General features: G+C 35.8%; 1 protein-coding gene and 1 pseudogene across 1 annotated transcript; both read right to left on the reverse strand.

Annotated features, from left to right (window-relative positions):
- Positions 1–13,939: 13,939 nt before the first annotated feature.
- Positions 13,940–14,884, reverse strand: LOC114087358 (olfactory receptor 6C6-like). The gene has a single exon (XM_027928794.2). It carries the CDS (start codon positions 14,882–14,884, stop codon positions 13,940–13,942), a length of 945 nt encoding a protein of 314 aa, XP_027784595.2.
- A 2,469-nt stretch (positions 14,885–17,353) lies between these two features.
- LOC114085931 (developmental pluripotency-associated protein 2 pseudogene) lies at positions 17,354–18,115 on the reverse strand (annotated as a pseudogene).
- Between the last annotated feature and the right edge of the window lie 769 nt (positions 18,116–18,884).

The raw sequence follows: 18,884 nt of genomic DNA on the forward strand, positions 1-18,884 counted from the left end.
TCTTCCTAATCTCTGGGAATAAACTGCCTTCCTCAATCCAGAATATAAAATTCTAACTTTATCTAGAAATGTCTATTCTCATAAAGGGCTTCTTTATATACTAAATGCTTTTTGCAAACTTGCTAGACATAGCTAGTTAAATATTTGATACATATGTTAATTGCTAAGGATTGCATCCACTCTTAAGTATTTTGCATTGCTAAAATTGATAGATACACAAAACATGATGATTAATATAATGTGATTGATGTTGTGATAGAAAAAGTAGAAAATCTAAGTAATTTTAAAGTGCAAAGTAATCTTTCAAGAAGAATCATCACTTAACGAATCTTGAAAGATGAATAAGGAAAATAAAAATTCAAGGGTATTGCAATGAGAGCTATAACACATGAACAGAATGAATATTCCACTGAAAAATTTTCTCCTGTGGAATCATAATAATTACAAATAAGTTATTTGTAAACAAATAGATGTAATTTGTGGTAAAAATAATTGAACATCAGGCTTTGGTTCTAAATTTACAGTCTCTGAACACTTCAGATGATACTAACTCATGAAAGAAATTCAACCTACAATTCATTTATATCTTGGCTTGGGAAAATACTTACATATTTGAGGCATGTGTATAAAAATACCTCATCTCATTGAATCAAAGTATATACTGATGATCTTTAGTCACTGTAGATTAGTCATGCCTATTCTAAAATTTCATATGAAAAAAACTGCACTGTTTGAATTTCATGTCTGACTTCTTTTGTTCAACATAGCAAAGTTCACCCATGCTATTGCATGCATCCATAGCTCCTTCTGTATGCTGTTGTGATTTAGCAGCATGTCTCCTGTTCTTTGGAAATAGCCCATTTTTTTCTCCCTTATTCCAATACTTTGGTATTTTATTCTCTGAGGGATTTCTCCACAAGTGAATCATTTTCTTTGGTGTGGGAAGTGGGTAAATTGAAACACCAATCCCTGAAAACTATCCTTCCATGTCCTTTTGAAATGAAATATGTCAAAGTGGAGTTAATAGGAATGGGCTGTTCTCATGTTACTGCTGAGTCCATTCCTCCATTCCCATCATCCAGGAAGAGAAGCTTAAGAAATTATCCCTCAGGGAAAAGAAGAAGGATGCCTTTAGAGGAATACATTCCACATTTTGTTCCTCTCTTTATGAGCTCACTTTAGCAAAGAAAAAACAAACAAACAAACAAACACCTAGATTATTTGTTTTTTATAATTTGACAGGCTCCAAGACTCTACTTGCTTTTCAAGACCTGAGGGAGCCAAAAGCCAAACTTTGAGTGTTGATGACAGAATGTTGAGAAAACTAATACTGAAGATTTCAGGTTGTGTTACAGCTGTTGGCCGGTGATGAGTCCTTGCTTCCCCAATGTTGAAGAATAACACCAGAAAAGACTTTTCCTAGAGGAAGAAGGGGACCTAAGAGGTGGAATCCATTGAAAGGCGAATGTGTTCCCCTTTTTATAGTTCTTTCAGTGATGGAATGTAGGTGGGAAGGCCCAAAGGGTGGGACACAGGTGGGCCAAAGAAGTAATCTGGGCAGGAAGGACTTTTGAGTCAGCTTCTTCAAGTTTGCTGGGAGCTGTTTTATTAACACTTCTTTGGGATGGGCTCTGGGCCTTGGGGACATTAACATTCCATGAGTTGTCCTGTGTTTCCAGGACTTCATTAACATTCCAAGAGTTGTTCAGCTTTTCCCAGAATTCATTCTCAACATGGCCTCCATTTTGGATCTTACTCGATATTAGACCCGATTTACCTAACTACACTGACTACCTAACTTTAAATCTGGTTTCAGTTGGAGGCCTGCAGAGAAGGTGCAGGAAGTGTGAATGGGAAATGGCAATGAATTTCTGTAATTTCTGAGAGAGTGCTTTGGATACTGCTGGTTACTAGTGACGAGTTCTGTTTCCCCACAGGTTGAAGTATAACATTAGAGAAGCACACAGAGGCAAGAATATAAAGGAGAGTTTATTTAAAAAAGCAGTGACATAGGCTTCCCCAGGGAGGGAGAAGGAGGCCATAGCTGGTATCCTGGTATCCTCAGAGGTGAAGGCGTTCTGGCTTTTTTTTTTTTAATATAGGTTTTAGGGTTCCTTTGTCTCCTGCTCTCTTCACCTGCATATCTCTCTCCTTCCTGCTTTTAAGATTAGGCCCTGTGATGTTCAGTGGGATGGAAAAAGGTGAGAAGAAGATTGTAAATTACACCTGTGAAGAAACCCTGTGAAGAGACACAGGCGAAGTAGAAGCAGGCAGACAAGGTGGAGTAGAGTGGAGAGAAGAAGTGAGGAAGAGGTGTATGCTTTCTGCTCCTCCCTCCTGCCAAGTTTATTAACTCAAAAAAGATTACATATTACCCATATTACCCTACACTCTAACCGGTATTCCTTTAACCCTAATGCTACTTAACTGAGATAAGGTCCAGAGTAATACAAACACAGAGTCTCTCACATCCAAAGATGTTACTATGGAAACCAGGTAGTGCCTCTGCATAGTTATCTTAATAGCCTCAGTGGGGAACTGCTGGGCATTCCAATCCTGGGAATCAGGGCACCAGTTACTCCCAGGGCGTCTGCTCAACAGGGGACAGAGGCTTTCCTATTTCCATGGTCAGAATACCTTCAGCAGATGGGCTGGAGGAGCCAAAGTGGGATGATCTGGGCTGGAAGAGGATGTAATTAACAATTTCCTGTAGGGAGGGACAACCCCTGAGACAAGTTACCTTAGCCACAGGTTGTAGCAGGGGCAGGTTATCTTGATAAGGTGTAGAAAGTGCTCTGAAGGCATTAGCATTTCAATCCCTCTCCAACTTCCAGACTTACTCAAATTGGCCTCCTTGATCCAACCTGACTTGATTTACCTATCTATACTAAATGCCTGTCTAATTCTGGCTCCACTTTTCAAAACCTTATCAGCAAATTAGGTAATTCTAAAACACTTAATTAGAAGGTACTCTGGATGTCATGTTAACTCATCAGTCTGTCTTCAAACCCTTTTGGAGAAAAATAACCTTTGCTTCTCTTTCCACTTTCAAGTTTTGCACAAAGTCCTCTCATGGTTTTAATGTACCATACTGAGAAGGAAACTCTGAGAAGTGGCCTCCTAGTTGGTCATCTGCTCTCAGATAATGACTAGGAAAGTCATGTGTGAGGTTGACTCAGCTATATATAATTCAATGTAGATTGTATGAAAACCAAAGCCATAGTCAGGAGTGCAAATCATTGCTTCTATCACTGGCTGGACTCAAAGTGTGATATTGCTGGTGCAGTGGCACATGCCTGTAATCCCAGCAGTTTGGGAAGCTAAGACAAAAGGATTGCAAGTTCAAAGACAGCCTCAGCAAAAGTGATGTGCTAGGTCTCACTCAGTGAGACCTTGTCTCTAAATAAAATACAAAATAGGGTTGGGGATGTGGCTTAGTGGTCCAGTGCCCCTGAGTTCATTCCCCAGTACAAAAAAAAAAAAAAAAAAAAGAAGAAAAAAGAAAGAAAAACAGGAAAAGAAAACTAAAAAGAAAAGAGATATCAGTGTTGTGGTGGACAGGTAGGGAGGGATGAGAAGTACTAATTAAGTTTTCCCCACCATATAGGGCTGTTTGAAGTTCCTAGCCATTATGAATGCTTAAATCCATGAAAGCTATTCATGTTGATGTCCTGGTTGGTTTTACAGGGCATAGTAGATGATTTCTGATGCAGGGAAGAATCAGGAAAAAGAGCAACAAACATAAGAAAAGATTTTACTATTAAAGCAATTTGATTTTGTCAAGCTAAAACAGGTCTAAGTTTTAAGATCTATATGTGTTCCATGTAGAACAATATCTCTACTCCAAGATCTTCTAGGACAAATTCTTCTCAGTCATTGATTCACAAATCCTGGGATGAAAACTTCTCATTCATTCATTCATTCATTACTTCACCAAACAACTGCCCAAGAACTTGTATCAGACTTCACAAAATGGACAAGCTTCTGGAAATTGAATGACAGTAGAGTGAAGTCTATAAAATAAAATGTCATAGTACAAAAAATATGTTTGAATACTAAAATATATGATAGAGAATTCTAAGAATTTAGAGGGGCAGGAGTTTTTTTTTTAATTAATAAGTTTTCTTCTGCTTATTCCTTAACTAAAGAACCCAAAGTCCACTAACCATAAGGAATTTAAGTTTCAACTACTAGAAATCTAAGGATCTTCTTTAGGCCAGTGGGGTATTGTTAGTAATTGGTGGGATAAATAGGAATAAGCAGGAATAATGGGAGGTCACAGGGACAAAGTCACAGAAGGAGATAAAATCAGCTTTCTCAGGCAGACAATATGTGCAGTCAGCTTTCTCTAGATAACAGGGTGTCTCATCCTGATTCCAAGTGGGCACACAAACCACAAGGGCAGAACAAGGATTCCCCCCCCGCCCCCCCCGCCCCCACACATGAAATTCAGGCCTTGAAACATAAACCAATCAGTAAAGATTTTCAGGCAAATTGAACACTTAAGAAGGGGCCTATCAACATACCACCATGGTCATTCTCAATTAGGTCTGCAGGCTTGACACAATCCAGGAACTAAAGGAGTATATACACAGGACTCCCAGGGAATACAGGGGCTGTTCTCTCTCTGGAAAAGAACCATTAAATGTCTACACTGAATATTCTTTTGCTTTCAGTAAACCTTTATATGTATAGCCACATGAGGGAGAAAGATCAGGCCACTAATCTTGCCTAATAAGGACACAGGAAACAAGGAACCCACTTCCTCTTGTGATATTCCTGGCCTTCCCATGACATTAGGACCAAGTGGACTTGGCCCTCAGGCAAATGCTTCTTGTCTGTGCTCTATGGCTTCATAAATTCTAGGTAGACATCTGTGATATTCTCTGTAGTGACACTAATTTAAATAGTTTACACTTATAAATGAATGAAATGGACTGAGTGTTATTTTTAAATGATCTTCATAATAATCTTGTTTTCTGGGAAATCAAAATACCCAAAGAAAACATTTTAGAACAAATTGAAAATAGAACTCTCGGAGTAGGTGGCTGGTACCCAAAATTTAGAAGTCTGAGAAGATTCTCAGAATCATTTAATGATAATAATACTAATCACGCTTTTAATTATAAATAAAAATTTTATGAATTTCAATATTAAATGGGAACTTCAGATTCCTCACGAATTGCTATAGAGGTCCAAAATATAGGGAATTGTTTATCAGATTCTAAAGATAGTCATTGAAAAGGTGGAAGTATTAATCTTATAATAACCAAAAGAAGTGGATTGGAAAAATGATGTGGTTTTATCCTGAAGTCAAGTTAATGGATGAAGCCCCTAATGAAGAAAATATATCTTTTCTGGCTGGAAGCTGGCTGAAATATTTATTGAATGTACAGATCCACAGTGGTGCTATCTGATAAGAGTCTGTGTGGTTTACCCTCAGGTCAGAATTATCTAACTTTTTTTTTTTTTAAGGTAGAAAAGGAACTGGGATTGGGAGGAATATTTTGTCTTTTGAGAAGTAAACCTTGTATCTGCTAATGGTTTTAATTCCACTATCTTTATATGAAACAACATTAGATTTTTTTTTTTGTTAACGGTACAAATTTAGAAAACAGGTTAGATTGCACAGGCAAAACCAACATGCTTATTCACCATGATGGTTTGATTTTGGTCAATACATTTAAAAAAGTTTATAAAGGTATACTACGTAATAAAGCACCTATGTTTAAAGTGTATGATAATCTTTGATGTATAAAATATTGTATATTTTCTAAGAATTATATAAAATTGAACAATTACCACATCAAGATAATGAAGATAGTCATTGCTGCCAAAAGATTCCTAATGCAACATTGTAATCCCTCTCATCATGTCTCTCTCAACATTCTCTGGAATGGTTGATCCACTTTATGTCTCTATAGATTTTTTCCACTTTCTAGGATATTGTATAAAGAAAATAATACAGTATTCATTTTAACCAGGTTTCTTTCAGTCTAATTATTTTGATATTCATTTATAATATTCCATATATAGATGAATGCATTTCTGATTGCTCATCAGTATTCTTTTCGTTGTTCTACCTCTACTTATTTATTCATAACCTCTGTTGAGGGGCAGTAGATTTGTGTCCTATTGTTGGGTACAATGAGTAAAGTTGCTATGAACATTTGATTACAAAATCTCATGGGGTCATAAGATTTCATTTTTCCAGAGTAAATATCCAGGACTGTAATGGCTGTAATGTTTATATGATAGGTAGATGTCTGATTTTTAAAGAAAGTGCTAAACTATTTTCTGAAGTGATGATATAATTTTATATTCCATCAGCAGTTTGTGAAGAATTCAGTGGCTCCACATCCTCACCAACAAATATTTTGGCAAATATATATGTACATTTTTATCTTTAGCCATTTTAAAGGGCATATAGTTGTATTTCATAGTAATTATAATTTCACTTCTCCAAAGGCTAGTGATGTTGATCATCTTTTTATACTTCTCAGCCATTTGTATAATTCCTTTGATAAAATCACTGCATAAATATGTGCCCATTTAAATTTTTATCACTAATATTATATTTTGGGATTCTTTAACTATTGTGATACAAGTCCTTTTTCAGATATGCAATTTTTATCTATCTATCTTGTGGCTTGTATTTCCATTCATAAACAATGGGTTTTGAAGAGCACGTTACTGATTACTTCAATTTATCAATTATTTTTCTTTATGACTCATGGTTCAATCTAGTCCAAGAACAGATGTATTTTCTAGTTTGATTTTATCTTGAAGTTATATACCTTTATTTTTATAGCTATGGCTTATTTGAACTGAGTTATGTATATGATACGAGTTATTGATCATGTGGGTATCTTAATTTTTCAGATATCATTTGTTGAAAGACACCAATAGAGAACAAAAATTTATCAGGCTGAAAATGTTAATAGTTTCAAGATTTAAAAAACCCTCTTATCTATACAAACTAGATTTTATTTCTTGTGGAAAGCATTTTCAAACCTACATAATGTTATAATCTATAAAGCCCCTCTTGGTTGTCTTTCAACTAGTTCTGAACATGTACAAAGATGTCTGATCTAAAACTAACTACCTGTGGCCTCACCAAATAATTATGAGATTGTACAATGACCATTCCTTCTTAAAACCAATATTTGTTTATTAAAGAAAAATTGTACTCAGTATTTTTAGGAAGATTCCTACTGAATTTCATATGTTTCTTTTATTATTATTATTTTTTAATTGTTTTAATTAGTTATACATGACAGTATAATGCATTTATACACTTTGATATAACATACATAGATGGGATATAATTTCTCATTTTTCTGAGTTTATATATTATAGAATCATATTGCTCATGTAGTCACATACATACATAAAATAATAATGACTGTTCCATTCTACTATCTTTTATATCCGTACCACCCCTCCCTTCCCCTCCCTTCACTTCCTTCTATTTAATCTAAGGTAATGCTATTCTTTTCTAGTGGCCCCACCTTATTGTGAATTAGTATCTGATAATACAGAAAACATCCAGCCTTTAGTTTGGGGGGTTTGGCTTATTTTGCTTAACATGATATTCTCCAACTCAATCCATTTACTGGCAAATGCCATATTTCACACTTCTTTAAAGCCAGTAATATTTCCTAGAGTATATATACCACATCATATTTATCCATTAATCTATTGAAGGACATCTAGGTTGGTTCCACAGTTTAGCTATTGTGAATTGAGCTGCTATAAACATTGATGTGGCTGCATCACTGTAGTATGCTGATTATAAGCCCTTTGGATATAAACCAAGGAGTGGGATAGCTGGATCAAATGGTGATTCCATTCCAGGTTTTCTGAGAAATCTCCATACCGCTTTCCATAGTGGTTGCACTAATTTTCAGTCCCACCGGCAATGTATGAGTGTATCTTTTTCATGTTTCTTTAATTTTCAAGATATGCATTTGATTCTTTGAGAGAAAATTACAAGAATTAATTATCAAATGCCATCATATATATGCCAATTGTTATCATAAATATTATTTCATAATGTGCTAAAAGTTTAGCTTGAAACTGAGCAGTAAAGACATTGACCATTAATTAAAATAAGAAGAGGATTTTTCTGCTATTGTTCGTAATGCAAACAATTAGAGCATGAATAAATAGAGGTGATGATAACATTCATGTGTCAATGAAAATTCAAATCAGTTTGTTCATGTATTCACATGTCTTTCAAATGTGATCATGGCAATGAAGAAGATAAACATATATTTATATATATGATGATAAGAAATGAAGATATGTTGACGGTCCTGATAATACAAGCCCATTCACATGGACTGAAAAAGTTATGAGATCATGTGACATGAGTTACCTCAGAAGAAAGATGAATACATAAAAATTTTTTCACACTGAAAATCAAATAATATTATAGTTTAAATGAGGAAAGTGTAATACTGTTACCTAATACCAGAAAAAAAGCACCAAAAAACACGCACTGGAAAAAAAAATAGCCTCTTCAACAAATGGTGCTGGGAAAACTGGAAATCCATACGTAAAAGAATAAAAGGTAAACTCTACCTCTCACCCTGCACAAAAGTCATCTCTAAGTGGACAAAGAACCTAGAAATTAGACCAGAAACCCTGCACATACTAGAAGAAAATATAGGCCCAATACTTCAACATATGGCACAGGAACTGACTTCCTTAACAAGACTCCTAAGCACATTAAATAAAAAAAAATAATAAATGGGATGGCATCAAACTGAAGTTTCTTCACAGCAAACCATCAAAAGCATCAAGAGAGAGCCTACATAATGGGAGAAAATCTTTGCTATCTGCACATCATATAGGGCTTTATTTCCTAGGACATACAAAGAACTCAAAAAGATCAACACCAAAATAAATAAATAAATAAATAAAATGAAATAAAAGAAAATAACCCAATCAATAAATGGGCAAAGGAACTGAAGAGACTCTTCTCAAAAGAAAAAAAATAATGATCAACAAATACATGAAAAAATGTTCAACATCTCTCTCAATTAGAGAAATGCAAATGAAAACCACACTGAGATTCCATCTCATTCCTGTGAGAATGGCAATTATAAAGAATGCAAATAACAACAAATATTGGTAAGGATGTGGGGAAAAGGGAACACTCATACATTGTTGGTGGGACTGCAAATTGGTGCAGTCCTTCTCGAAAGCAGTATGGAGATTCCTCAAAAAACTAGGAATAGAACCACCTTTGACACACTCCTTAGAATATACCCAAAGGATTTTAAATCACCATAAAATATAATAATATGTACATGTGTATAAAATTAGGCAAATGTTTCTAAAGTATTGCTTCCATAGTTGTTTATTACAATAAACCCACACCCTAGGAAACTTTGACTTCAGAAAGGGATTTGGGAGAGCTTGTAAGGAAAAAGAATGTGAAAGATTGAGGGGAAAACAATGTGACGTTTTCCTTTGGGCTAAGAGGATGAGTTAAAGATGTGAAAAATGGAAAGAAATGAATAATTAGAACCCAAACTATAACTTAATATTTATCAAGTCAGAAATACAGCAGAAAATAATTAAAACAATACTAAAATATCCTAAAATATCTTTATCTTTTTTCTTCTTGGTTTATTTTTTATGTGGTTCACCCAGTCCTTTTTTGATTGAGGGATCTGGTTCTTTGGATAACTTCTCATTTAGGTAATTTCTGTGTGCTTCAAAAGATTTATTAGATGATTATAAAAACCTTTTGAAAATAATTTAATGTACATTTTTAGGGAGTAGAAATGGTAAATTAAACCCAATTATATCTATTTGATTATTTTCACTAAAAGTTTAAATATTTTTAGGAAAAAAAATGGACATTTAAACTTTTATTTTGTGAATTAAACAATTAAACTTTTAATTTGAGAAAATAATCAAATGGGGGCTGGGGATGTGGCTCAAGTGGTAGCTCGCTTGCCTGGCATGCGTTCGGCCCTGGTTCGATCCTCAGCACCACATACAAACAAAGATGTTGTGTCTGCCGAAAACTAAAAAATAAATATTAAAAAAAAATAAATATTAAAAAAAATTCTCTCTCTCATTTTTTAAAAAAGAAAAGAATCAAATGGATATTATTGTATTATATAATGGGTATAATTTTTTGTCACTCTATTATCTGTATTCTAGACTCACTGTCACATTTATATTCTAAGCCTCAAAATTTATAGAGGTTAAAGCAATGATCTCAAAGAACCAACTTTTAGTTTTGTCAATTTTTTCAATTGTTTCTTTTGTTTCGATTTCATTAATTTCAGCTCTGATTTTAATTATTTCTTGCCTTCTACTTCTTTTGCTGTTGTTTTGCTCTTCTTTTTCTAGGATTTTGAGATGAAGTATGAGATCATTTATTTGTTGGTTTTTTCTTTTTTTAAGGAATGAACTCCAAGCAATGAATTTTCCTCTTAGAACTGCTTTCAATGTGTCCCATAGATTCCGATATGTTGTGTCTGTGTTTTCATTAATCTCTAAGAATTTTTTAATTTCCTCCTTGATGTCTTCTATAACCCACTGATCATTCAGTAACCTATTGTTCATTCTCCAAGTGATGTATTCTTTTTCCTTCCTTCTTTTATTATTGATTTTCAGTTCCATTCCATTATGATCAGATAGGATGCATGGTATTATCTCTACTCCTTTATATTGCGCCGGCAAGGTAGACGGAACTGTGACCACCCACAGAACAGGCCCAGCGGCCTGCTGAGGGGCAGAGCCGCCCCCCACCCCCCGCGCCAGCAAGGTAGGCGGAACTGTGACCACCGACAGAAAAGGCCCAGTGGCCCGCGGAGGGACAGAGCTTCCAATCACTGCTGCAAGGTAGGCGGGCCTGCGACCCACCGGCAGAAGAGGAGCAGCGGCCTGCTGAGAGGCAGAGCCGCCCCCTCCCCCCGCGCCTGCAAGGTAGACGGAACTGTGACCACCAACAGAACAGGCCAGACCTGCAACCGACAGACAGAACAGGCCCAGTGGCCTGAGGAAGGGTAGAGCCGCACCCCCCCCGCAGTGCGCCTGCAAGGTAGGCGGACCTGCTACCCACCGGCAGAACAGCCCCAGCGGCCTGCCGGTGTGGTAGGCACATTGCCCCAATTGGAGGAGGGGCAGAGCCGCCGCCCGCGCCTGTGAGGGAGACTTTGCAACTATACAAGACCAATATAAATATATAGGGGGAAAATTCAATAGCACAACAGTTTCACCAAGTAGAAAGGAACGCGAACAGTATGAAGAGACAAGGAAAGAAAGGACCAAAAGCAATGCAGGTCAACTCAACGTTAGAAGAGGTAATAGCTGCAGCAGATGGAATGTCAGATAAAGAATTCAGGATATACATGCTTCAGATGATCTGGAGTCTCAAGGAAGACATCAGACAGCAAAATCAGACAATGAAAGATCACTTCAACAATGAATTACATAAACAAATACAAGAAGCAAAAGATCAACTATACAGGGAGATAGAGGTTATAAAAAACAAACAAACAGAAATCCTAGAAATGCAGGAAGCAATAAACCAACTTAAAAACTCAATTGAGAATACTACCGGCAGAGTAGAACACTTAGAAGATAGAACATCAGACAATGAAGATAAAGTATTTCAACTTGAAAAGAACATAGACAGCTCAGCAAGACTGTTAAGAAACCATGAGCAGAACATCGAAGAAATATGGGATAACATCAAGAGACCAAATTTAAGAGTCATTGGGATACAGGAAGGTATAGAACTCCAAACCAAAGGAATGAGCAATCTATTCAATGAAATAATACGAGAAAACTTCCCAGACTTGAAGAATGAGACAGAATCCCAAATCCTAGAAGCCTACAGGACGCCGAATGTGCAAAATCATAAGAGACCCACACCTAGACACATTATAATGAAGATGCCCAACATACAGAATAAGGAGAGAATTTTAAAAGCTACAAGAGAAAGGAAGCAGATCACATTTAGGGGTAAGCCAGTCAGGATAACAGCTGATCTTTCAACACAGACTCTGAAAGCTAGAAGATCCGGGAATAACATATTTCAAACACTGAAAGAAAATGTGTTCCAACCAAGAATTGTGTTTCCAGTGAAATTAAGCTTTAGGATGGAAGATGAAATTAAAACCTTCCACGATAAACAAAAGTTAAAAGAATTTGCAGCTAGAAAACCATCTCTTCAAAACATCCTCGGCAAAACATTACAGGAAGAGGAAATGGAAAATAACAATGAAAACCAACAGTGGGAGGTAGGACAGTAAAGGGGGGAAAATAAGCAATGATCTCTTCTTTGTCCTCTACATTCTAAGACATCCATCTCAATTTCATTTCAAAGGCAAACTCCCTAAAATAAAAGAGGTGAATATTGAAATTTCCATTTCACATACTCTTTCAATGACTTTAGTTGAAAATGTTAAGAAAGTCTATGACCTCAAAATTATTGGGAGGTGCTTATTAAATATATGATGTATTAACTATGTATGACATTCCCCTTTGTCTTATGAAGCCCTAGGAATAAAAACTTGATACATTAAAAGAACTGGTGAATACATGAGGTCATCTATATAGTAAATATCCTGATTTGAGTATTATTATGTGTACATTTACTGAATATTACACTATATACCATAAATATATACAAATTTTATGCATCAATTGAAAACAAAAAAGATGTTAAAATTAAAATCTATCTAGTTAATCACTATAAAGGTATTTGAAAATTACTGATTCATTAGGTGTAATTCCAAAACAGTATTCTGGCTAATAGGCCCCTGTATGTTTTAACCTTTCCATCTGTTTGATTCCTTCCTCCCTCCCTCCCTCCCTCCCTTCCTTTCTTCCTTCCTTCCTTTCTTTCTTTCTTGGTACCAGGGATTGAACTCAAGGGCACTTGACCACGGAGCCATATCCCCAGGCCCAGGCCTATTATGTATTTTCTTTAGAGACAGGTCTCACTGAGTTGCTTAATGCCTTGCTTTTGCTGAAGTTGGCTTTGAACTCATGATTCTACTGCCTCAGCCTCTGAAGCCTCATTGTACCCTACTGCACCTCTTTAGTGTTGCCTGTACCTGTATTAGCATATCAAATAGCACATTCTTGAATTCTTCACAAACTTAAATGTTATCCTTCAAAGAGCAACTCCAACAGAATATTTTTATTGAATGAGAGAATGGCTTTTATTTCTCCTACATTACATATGGAGAAACTAAGGCAAGAAAAGTGCATGACTTATGCACTTTTATTTTCTAGAAAGTGTATGGTAAAACTTTTACTGAACCAAATTAAATATCTCAAAACCCTATTCTAACCATTAGTCTTACTGCCTCCAAATGCATATAGTTACCTAATAGTCTTGTGTTATTTGCACCTCAGTCTTCTTTCCTTACACATATTTTTAGTTTTAGCAGGGTTATTACTTTTTTTCTGAAAATTATTCCTCATCTTTTAAATACCATAGAAGTTATCTGATCCACAACATAATATTTTTGTAGACTTTTATTACAACACTAATTACACACACTGTGCAACAATATTTGGCTTATAGGTATGTGTCCTTCAGGTAATGAAAACTTCTTAAAACTAAGGATTTTATTCCACCCAGTGTCTGGAACAAGACATGATGAATTAATTAATGAATTATATCCATCAAGGTATACTTATGCAAAAAGTCATGTTTTGGCGAATCTATTATTTTATAAGGAAAGATTAGTTACAGTTTGGATTTAAAAACTGAAGGATGTTACCATGGCAAAGCAAAATTCTTTGTGAGAAAGAATAAAATGAACAGTGGAATACAGTCATAAAACTTTTCAAGAGAATCTCCTTTCTGAAGTAACTGATGAGGTAGAAAAACATGATCATAACAAATATATGGAACTGGTTTTCAGTTTTTAAGTTTATAATTTGTAACATGTTCTTAAATTTTGTTTTTTGAAAACCACAAAATCTTGTGTAATACATCCCAGAAGACTTCTTTCACCTGCTGGTTCCTTAGAGTATAGATAAAGGGATTTAGTAAAGGGGCAATTGAGGTATACAGCAAAGCTACACCTTTGGATACAGTCACTCTTTCTTTTTTGGACGGTTTTATATACATAAAGATACAGCTACCATATGTCATGGAGACCACAATCATGTGGGAAGTACAGGTGGAGAAAGCTTTGGTCCTTTGCTGTGCAGAAGGGAATTTCAGAATGGTCCTAATGATGCAAGCATAAGAGAGAATCACTAATACCAACGTGATCGCAAGTGTCAGCACAGGTAATACTAAAGACATCATTTCAAGGACATGTGTGTCTGTGCAAGAGATCTGTAGGATAGGAGAAGTTTCACACATAAAGTGATCAATGATTCTGGAAGCACAGAAATCCAGCTTGAGTCCCATGACCAAAGGGGGAAAGATGATTAAGAATCCAGTTGCCCAGGAGCTGAGCACCAGTAGGTAGCACACTCTGCTGTTCATAATGACTGGGTAATGCAGAGGTTTGCAGATGGCGACATAGCGGTCATAGGACATGGCAGCCAGGAGGTAAAACTCTGTAACTCCCAGTAAAAGGAAAAAAAATAATTGAGCTACACAGTTATTATAAGAAATGGTTTTGTCTCCATTCACAATGGTTACCAAGAATCTGGGAATACACACTGTTGTGAATATGACTTCCAAAAAGGAGAAATTACGGAGAAAGAAATACATGGGAGTCTTCAGGCGGGGATCCAGTAGAGTGAGAAGAATAATGATTAAGTTTCCCGTTAGGCTCAATGAGTAGTTGAGAAATAGAAACAGAAAAATCACAATTTGAAATTGTGGATCATCTGTCAGTCCTAACAGAATGAACTCTATTTCCATTGATTGGTTCTTCATTTTATTTTTTTTGGTGAACCTTATCAAATCTGTATAGGAAAAGAAGGAAAATTTAAATAAATGTGCATTAGAACACACACACAACACACACATACACAAAAGCAGAAAAAGATAAACATTCTTAGATTTATGCATTTGAAAGGTTTTCCTAGCCAAAAATATTAGATGACACGAAATTATATGCTATAGGTTAATTCAAAATTCCTTCTAGTTTGCTTTCTTTAATATTCAAACAAAATTTCCCCAGAATTTTAATAATGTATATATTTTTTGTTAATATGTGCTTACTACTTCCAAATGACCTCTTTCCTGTACATATATATAATTAAATTATATATTAATTATTTAAAATTCATTTTCTATTACTTTCATTATACCTGCACAAAGTGTTCTAAATTTGTCTTTTTAGAATGAGTATCAGTGATATTTCTTTTTTTTTAGATGTTTATAGCAGCTTTATTCATAACTGCCAAAACTTGGAAGCAACCAAGGTGTCTTTCGGTAGCTGAATGAATATATGAACTGTGGTATATCTTGAGGATGGATATACTCAGCACTAAAAAAAAATAATCCATGAACACATGAAGAGACCTTGAATACATATTTCAGACTATTTTAAAATACATGTGTATGATTCTAAATATAAAGCATCCTAAAAAGGGCAAAGTTACAATGTCAGTAAAAAGATCTGATTTATAGAGGCTTGGCGGGAGGAAAAAATAGGTAGAACTGAGGAATGGCGCATTAGGGCCTAGATAATTATGAATTATCATGCAGAATGTTGGATACACGTCAAACCTTACTCAGTGGCCAGTGTGGTGGGGGCCATAATCCCAACTACTTGGGAAACTGAGGCAGGAGGATTGCAAATCCAAAGCTGGCTTTGGCAACTTTTTTTTGGGGGGGGAGGTGGGTACCAGGGATGCTTTACCACTGTGCCACACTCCTTCTTTTTATTTTTAGACAGGGTCTTGCTAAGCTCTTGAGACTGATCTCAAACTTGCAATCCTCTTGACCTAGCCTCCCAAGTCTCTGGGGGATTACAAATGTGTATCTCCACACTTAACCAGCCTCAGTAATTTACTGAGACCCTATATCAAAATAAAAAATAAAAAGGACTGTGAATATAGATTAGTAGTAGCGTTTTCCTGGGTTCAATCCCTAGTAAAACACACACACACACACACACACACACACACACAGATCAAAATCATAAGACGTTCAACAAAAAGCATGAAACCAAATATACAACTGGGGTTGTAGCTCAGTGGTAGAGTGCTTGACTACACGTGTGAGGCCCTGGGTTCGATCCTCAGTGCCACATAAAGATAATAATTCATTATAACTAGTAATAATAGGTAGTTAATAATTAATAATAGGCCGGGCTTGGTGGCACATGCCTGTAATCACAGTGGCTCTGGAGATAGAGGCAGGAGGATCTCAAGTTCAAAGTCAGCCTCAGCAATTTAACAAGATGCTAAGCAACTCATGAGACCCAGTCTCTAAGTAAAATACAAAAATAGGGCTGGGGATGTGGCTTAGTGGTTGAGTGCCCCTGAGTACAATCCCTGGTACCCCACCCACCACCAAAATTAATAATATACCAATATTGACTCATCAATTAAGGAATGTACAACACTAATAGGACATGTTAATATTAAAGCCAGGTGAGATAATGCACACCTATATCTCAGCTACTTAGAGGAGGCTGAGACAGGATTGCAAGATCAAGGGTCATCTCAGCAATTTAGTGAGACCCTAAGCAACCTTGGGAGAACTTGTCTCAAATTAAAAGGGCTGGGGGTGTGATTCAGTGGTTAAATTCCCAGTACCAAAAAATAAACAAAAAAAAAAAGAGGCACGGGGTTAGGGTTATAGCCCAATGGTAGAGTGTCCCTGGGTTCAATCTTAGTACACACACAAAAAAATTAATATTAAAGAGAAGCATAAAAGAACTATTTTGCTCAGTTTCCCCATACACCTAGCAGCTCTGCTTAAAATACATACATACATATATATATATATATATATATATATATATATTTAAAAAAAAATATATATATATATATATATATATATATATATATATATATATATATATATAGTTAATACTTGAGTCTGACACAAATGATCAGGAGACACTGAAAATGAAAGACGGTCAGAAACCAGCCCAGCATTCATCAGGCTGTGTGATGATTTACCTATGGGCTCTCCAACCACTTGTCCTGGGAGGGAAGAGGAATATTTGCAAATTTATGTCCTGTTTGGGGGCCAATAGTGGGAAAGCAGAAAACTTTTTGTCTGTTTCTTCTCAATTGCCTTCAGATCAAAATAGTACTTCAACATTGCTTAAGGTGGCACCTTTTGGTCTCCTACAGTGCATTCATTGCTTTTTCTCTCTTGTTATAATTAATCCTTTCATCATCTTCTTATTCCTTTTTACACATTCAGGGCATAACATATTATCTTCTAGTCCTGAGGGTGTAAAAATACAGGCAGGTAACAGAAGAGGGAAATCATCCTCTTGGGAGTGTCAGGGACCCAAGTCTGACCTGCATGGAACTGCAGGCAAACCCAGCCTGCTGTTTCTGCAGAAAGAAATTGGCCATGGACCACACACCACCTGACACCAGAGGTTTGCAGCAAAAAGGCCTCCACAGAAGTAGGGATGGGACACCAGTTCATAGCCTTGCGCTGAGTGGCTCTGGCAGCGATCCTTGCCCAAGATGCCAATATGGACTCCTGAGCTGAATTTACCACTTCAATCATGTTAGTCTCTTCCTCTCTTTTAACCTTATGACTTTCCTGAAGCCCTGCTGCATTGGCCACTGCCTTCCATTTCCTGGAAACTGGCTTCAATCTGGCCTCCTGAGATGTTTCAGGAATATCAAATTTTTGTTCGGGATATGCATGCTTCTGTAGCCTCAAATAAACCTCTATTTTCTGGCCATCAGTACTCAAATTAAATTGTTGGCACCAGTTTTGCAAAGTATCCTGAGAAACCTTATTAATTGGAGGCAAAATGGTCGACAAGGGAAGGGGTCGTATTTTACAATTAGGTTTTGTTTCAGGAAGGCAGACTTCCTGTTTGATTTCTGCAGTTGAAGAAACACTTGTTTCTATTGGATATTCTTGTTCTGTGACTGGGACCAGTGTTAAAATCACATTTTCCTCATCGAATTGCTCCTCAACGAAGTTCTTCTCAGTGACCCTGTCATTTGCGCCTGACATTTCCAGGAACACCAGGAGACGGCAAAGGCAACAGGGCTCAGGACAGCTAAGCTGTGTGCACCTTGTCATGAGTATCAGTGATATTTCAAATTCAGGATTATATTACAGTTACTGTGTTAGTCAGTGATTCAAATACTATAAATTTCTAATAGTTGAAAATTTTACTTTTAATTTTTTTGACATATTCTCTGCATTGAGTATACGATTACTATTATCAATTTTCTTGTATTTTTTTATTCAACAGAATATTCATTTAGCAGTGTTTAGGACAAACAAAACAAAGAATGATAACATACATAAATTATATATTTTAATAAACAATATTTTGTCTTCTTTTTAGATGATCTTTTTGAAAAATATTCTCTTATCTATTTATATAATTTGGCACTTTGTTTTACTTCCACTTATTATTTACAAAACTGTCTAGAATATTCAGAAGAGATTTTTTTTTTTACATGTGGGAATTCTATTTAGTCTCATGTTATACTATTCCTCTGTTTGATTAAACATATCCATCTGCTTCATTATATGCTTTATTTGTGGACTTTTAAAAGAAATGGGTTTCTAAAGCATTGTGTTACGTTTATTCTTTTCCTTTGTTTTATTAATATTGCTTTCCTTTCCATATTAATATTGTTTTTCTTTTATAAACTAATATGAAAAAAATCACTGGTATATTTCATGTATAAATATGTGATTTTCCAAAATAGATATTAGTGAGCAGTTTTAATATTTTTTAAATCAAAACTGAACACCTGCAGTCTTCATA

The sequence above is a fragment of the Marmota flaviventris genome, chromosome 3, assembly GCF_047511675.1.
Source record: "Marmota flaviventris isolate mMarFla1 chromosome 3, mMarFla1.hap1, whole genome shotgun sequence".
NCBI classification, from domain to species: Eukaryota; Metazoa; Chordata; class Mammalia; order Rodentia; family Sciuridae; genus Marmota; species Marmota flaviventris.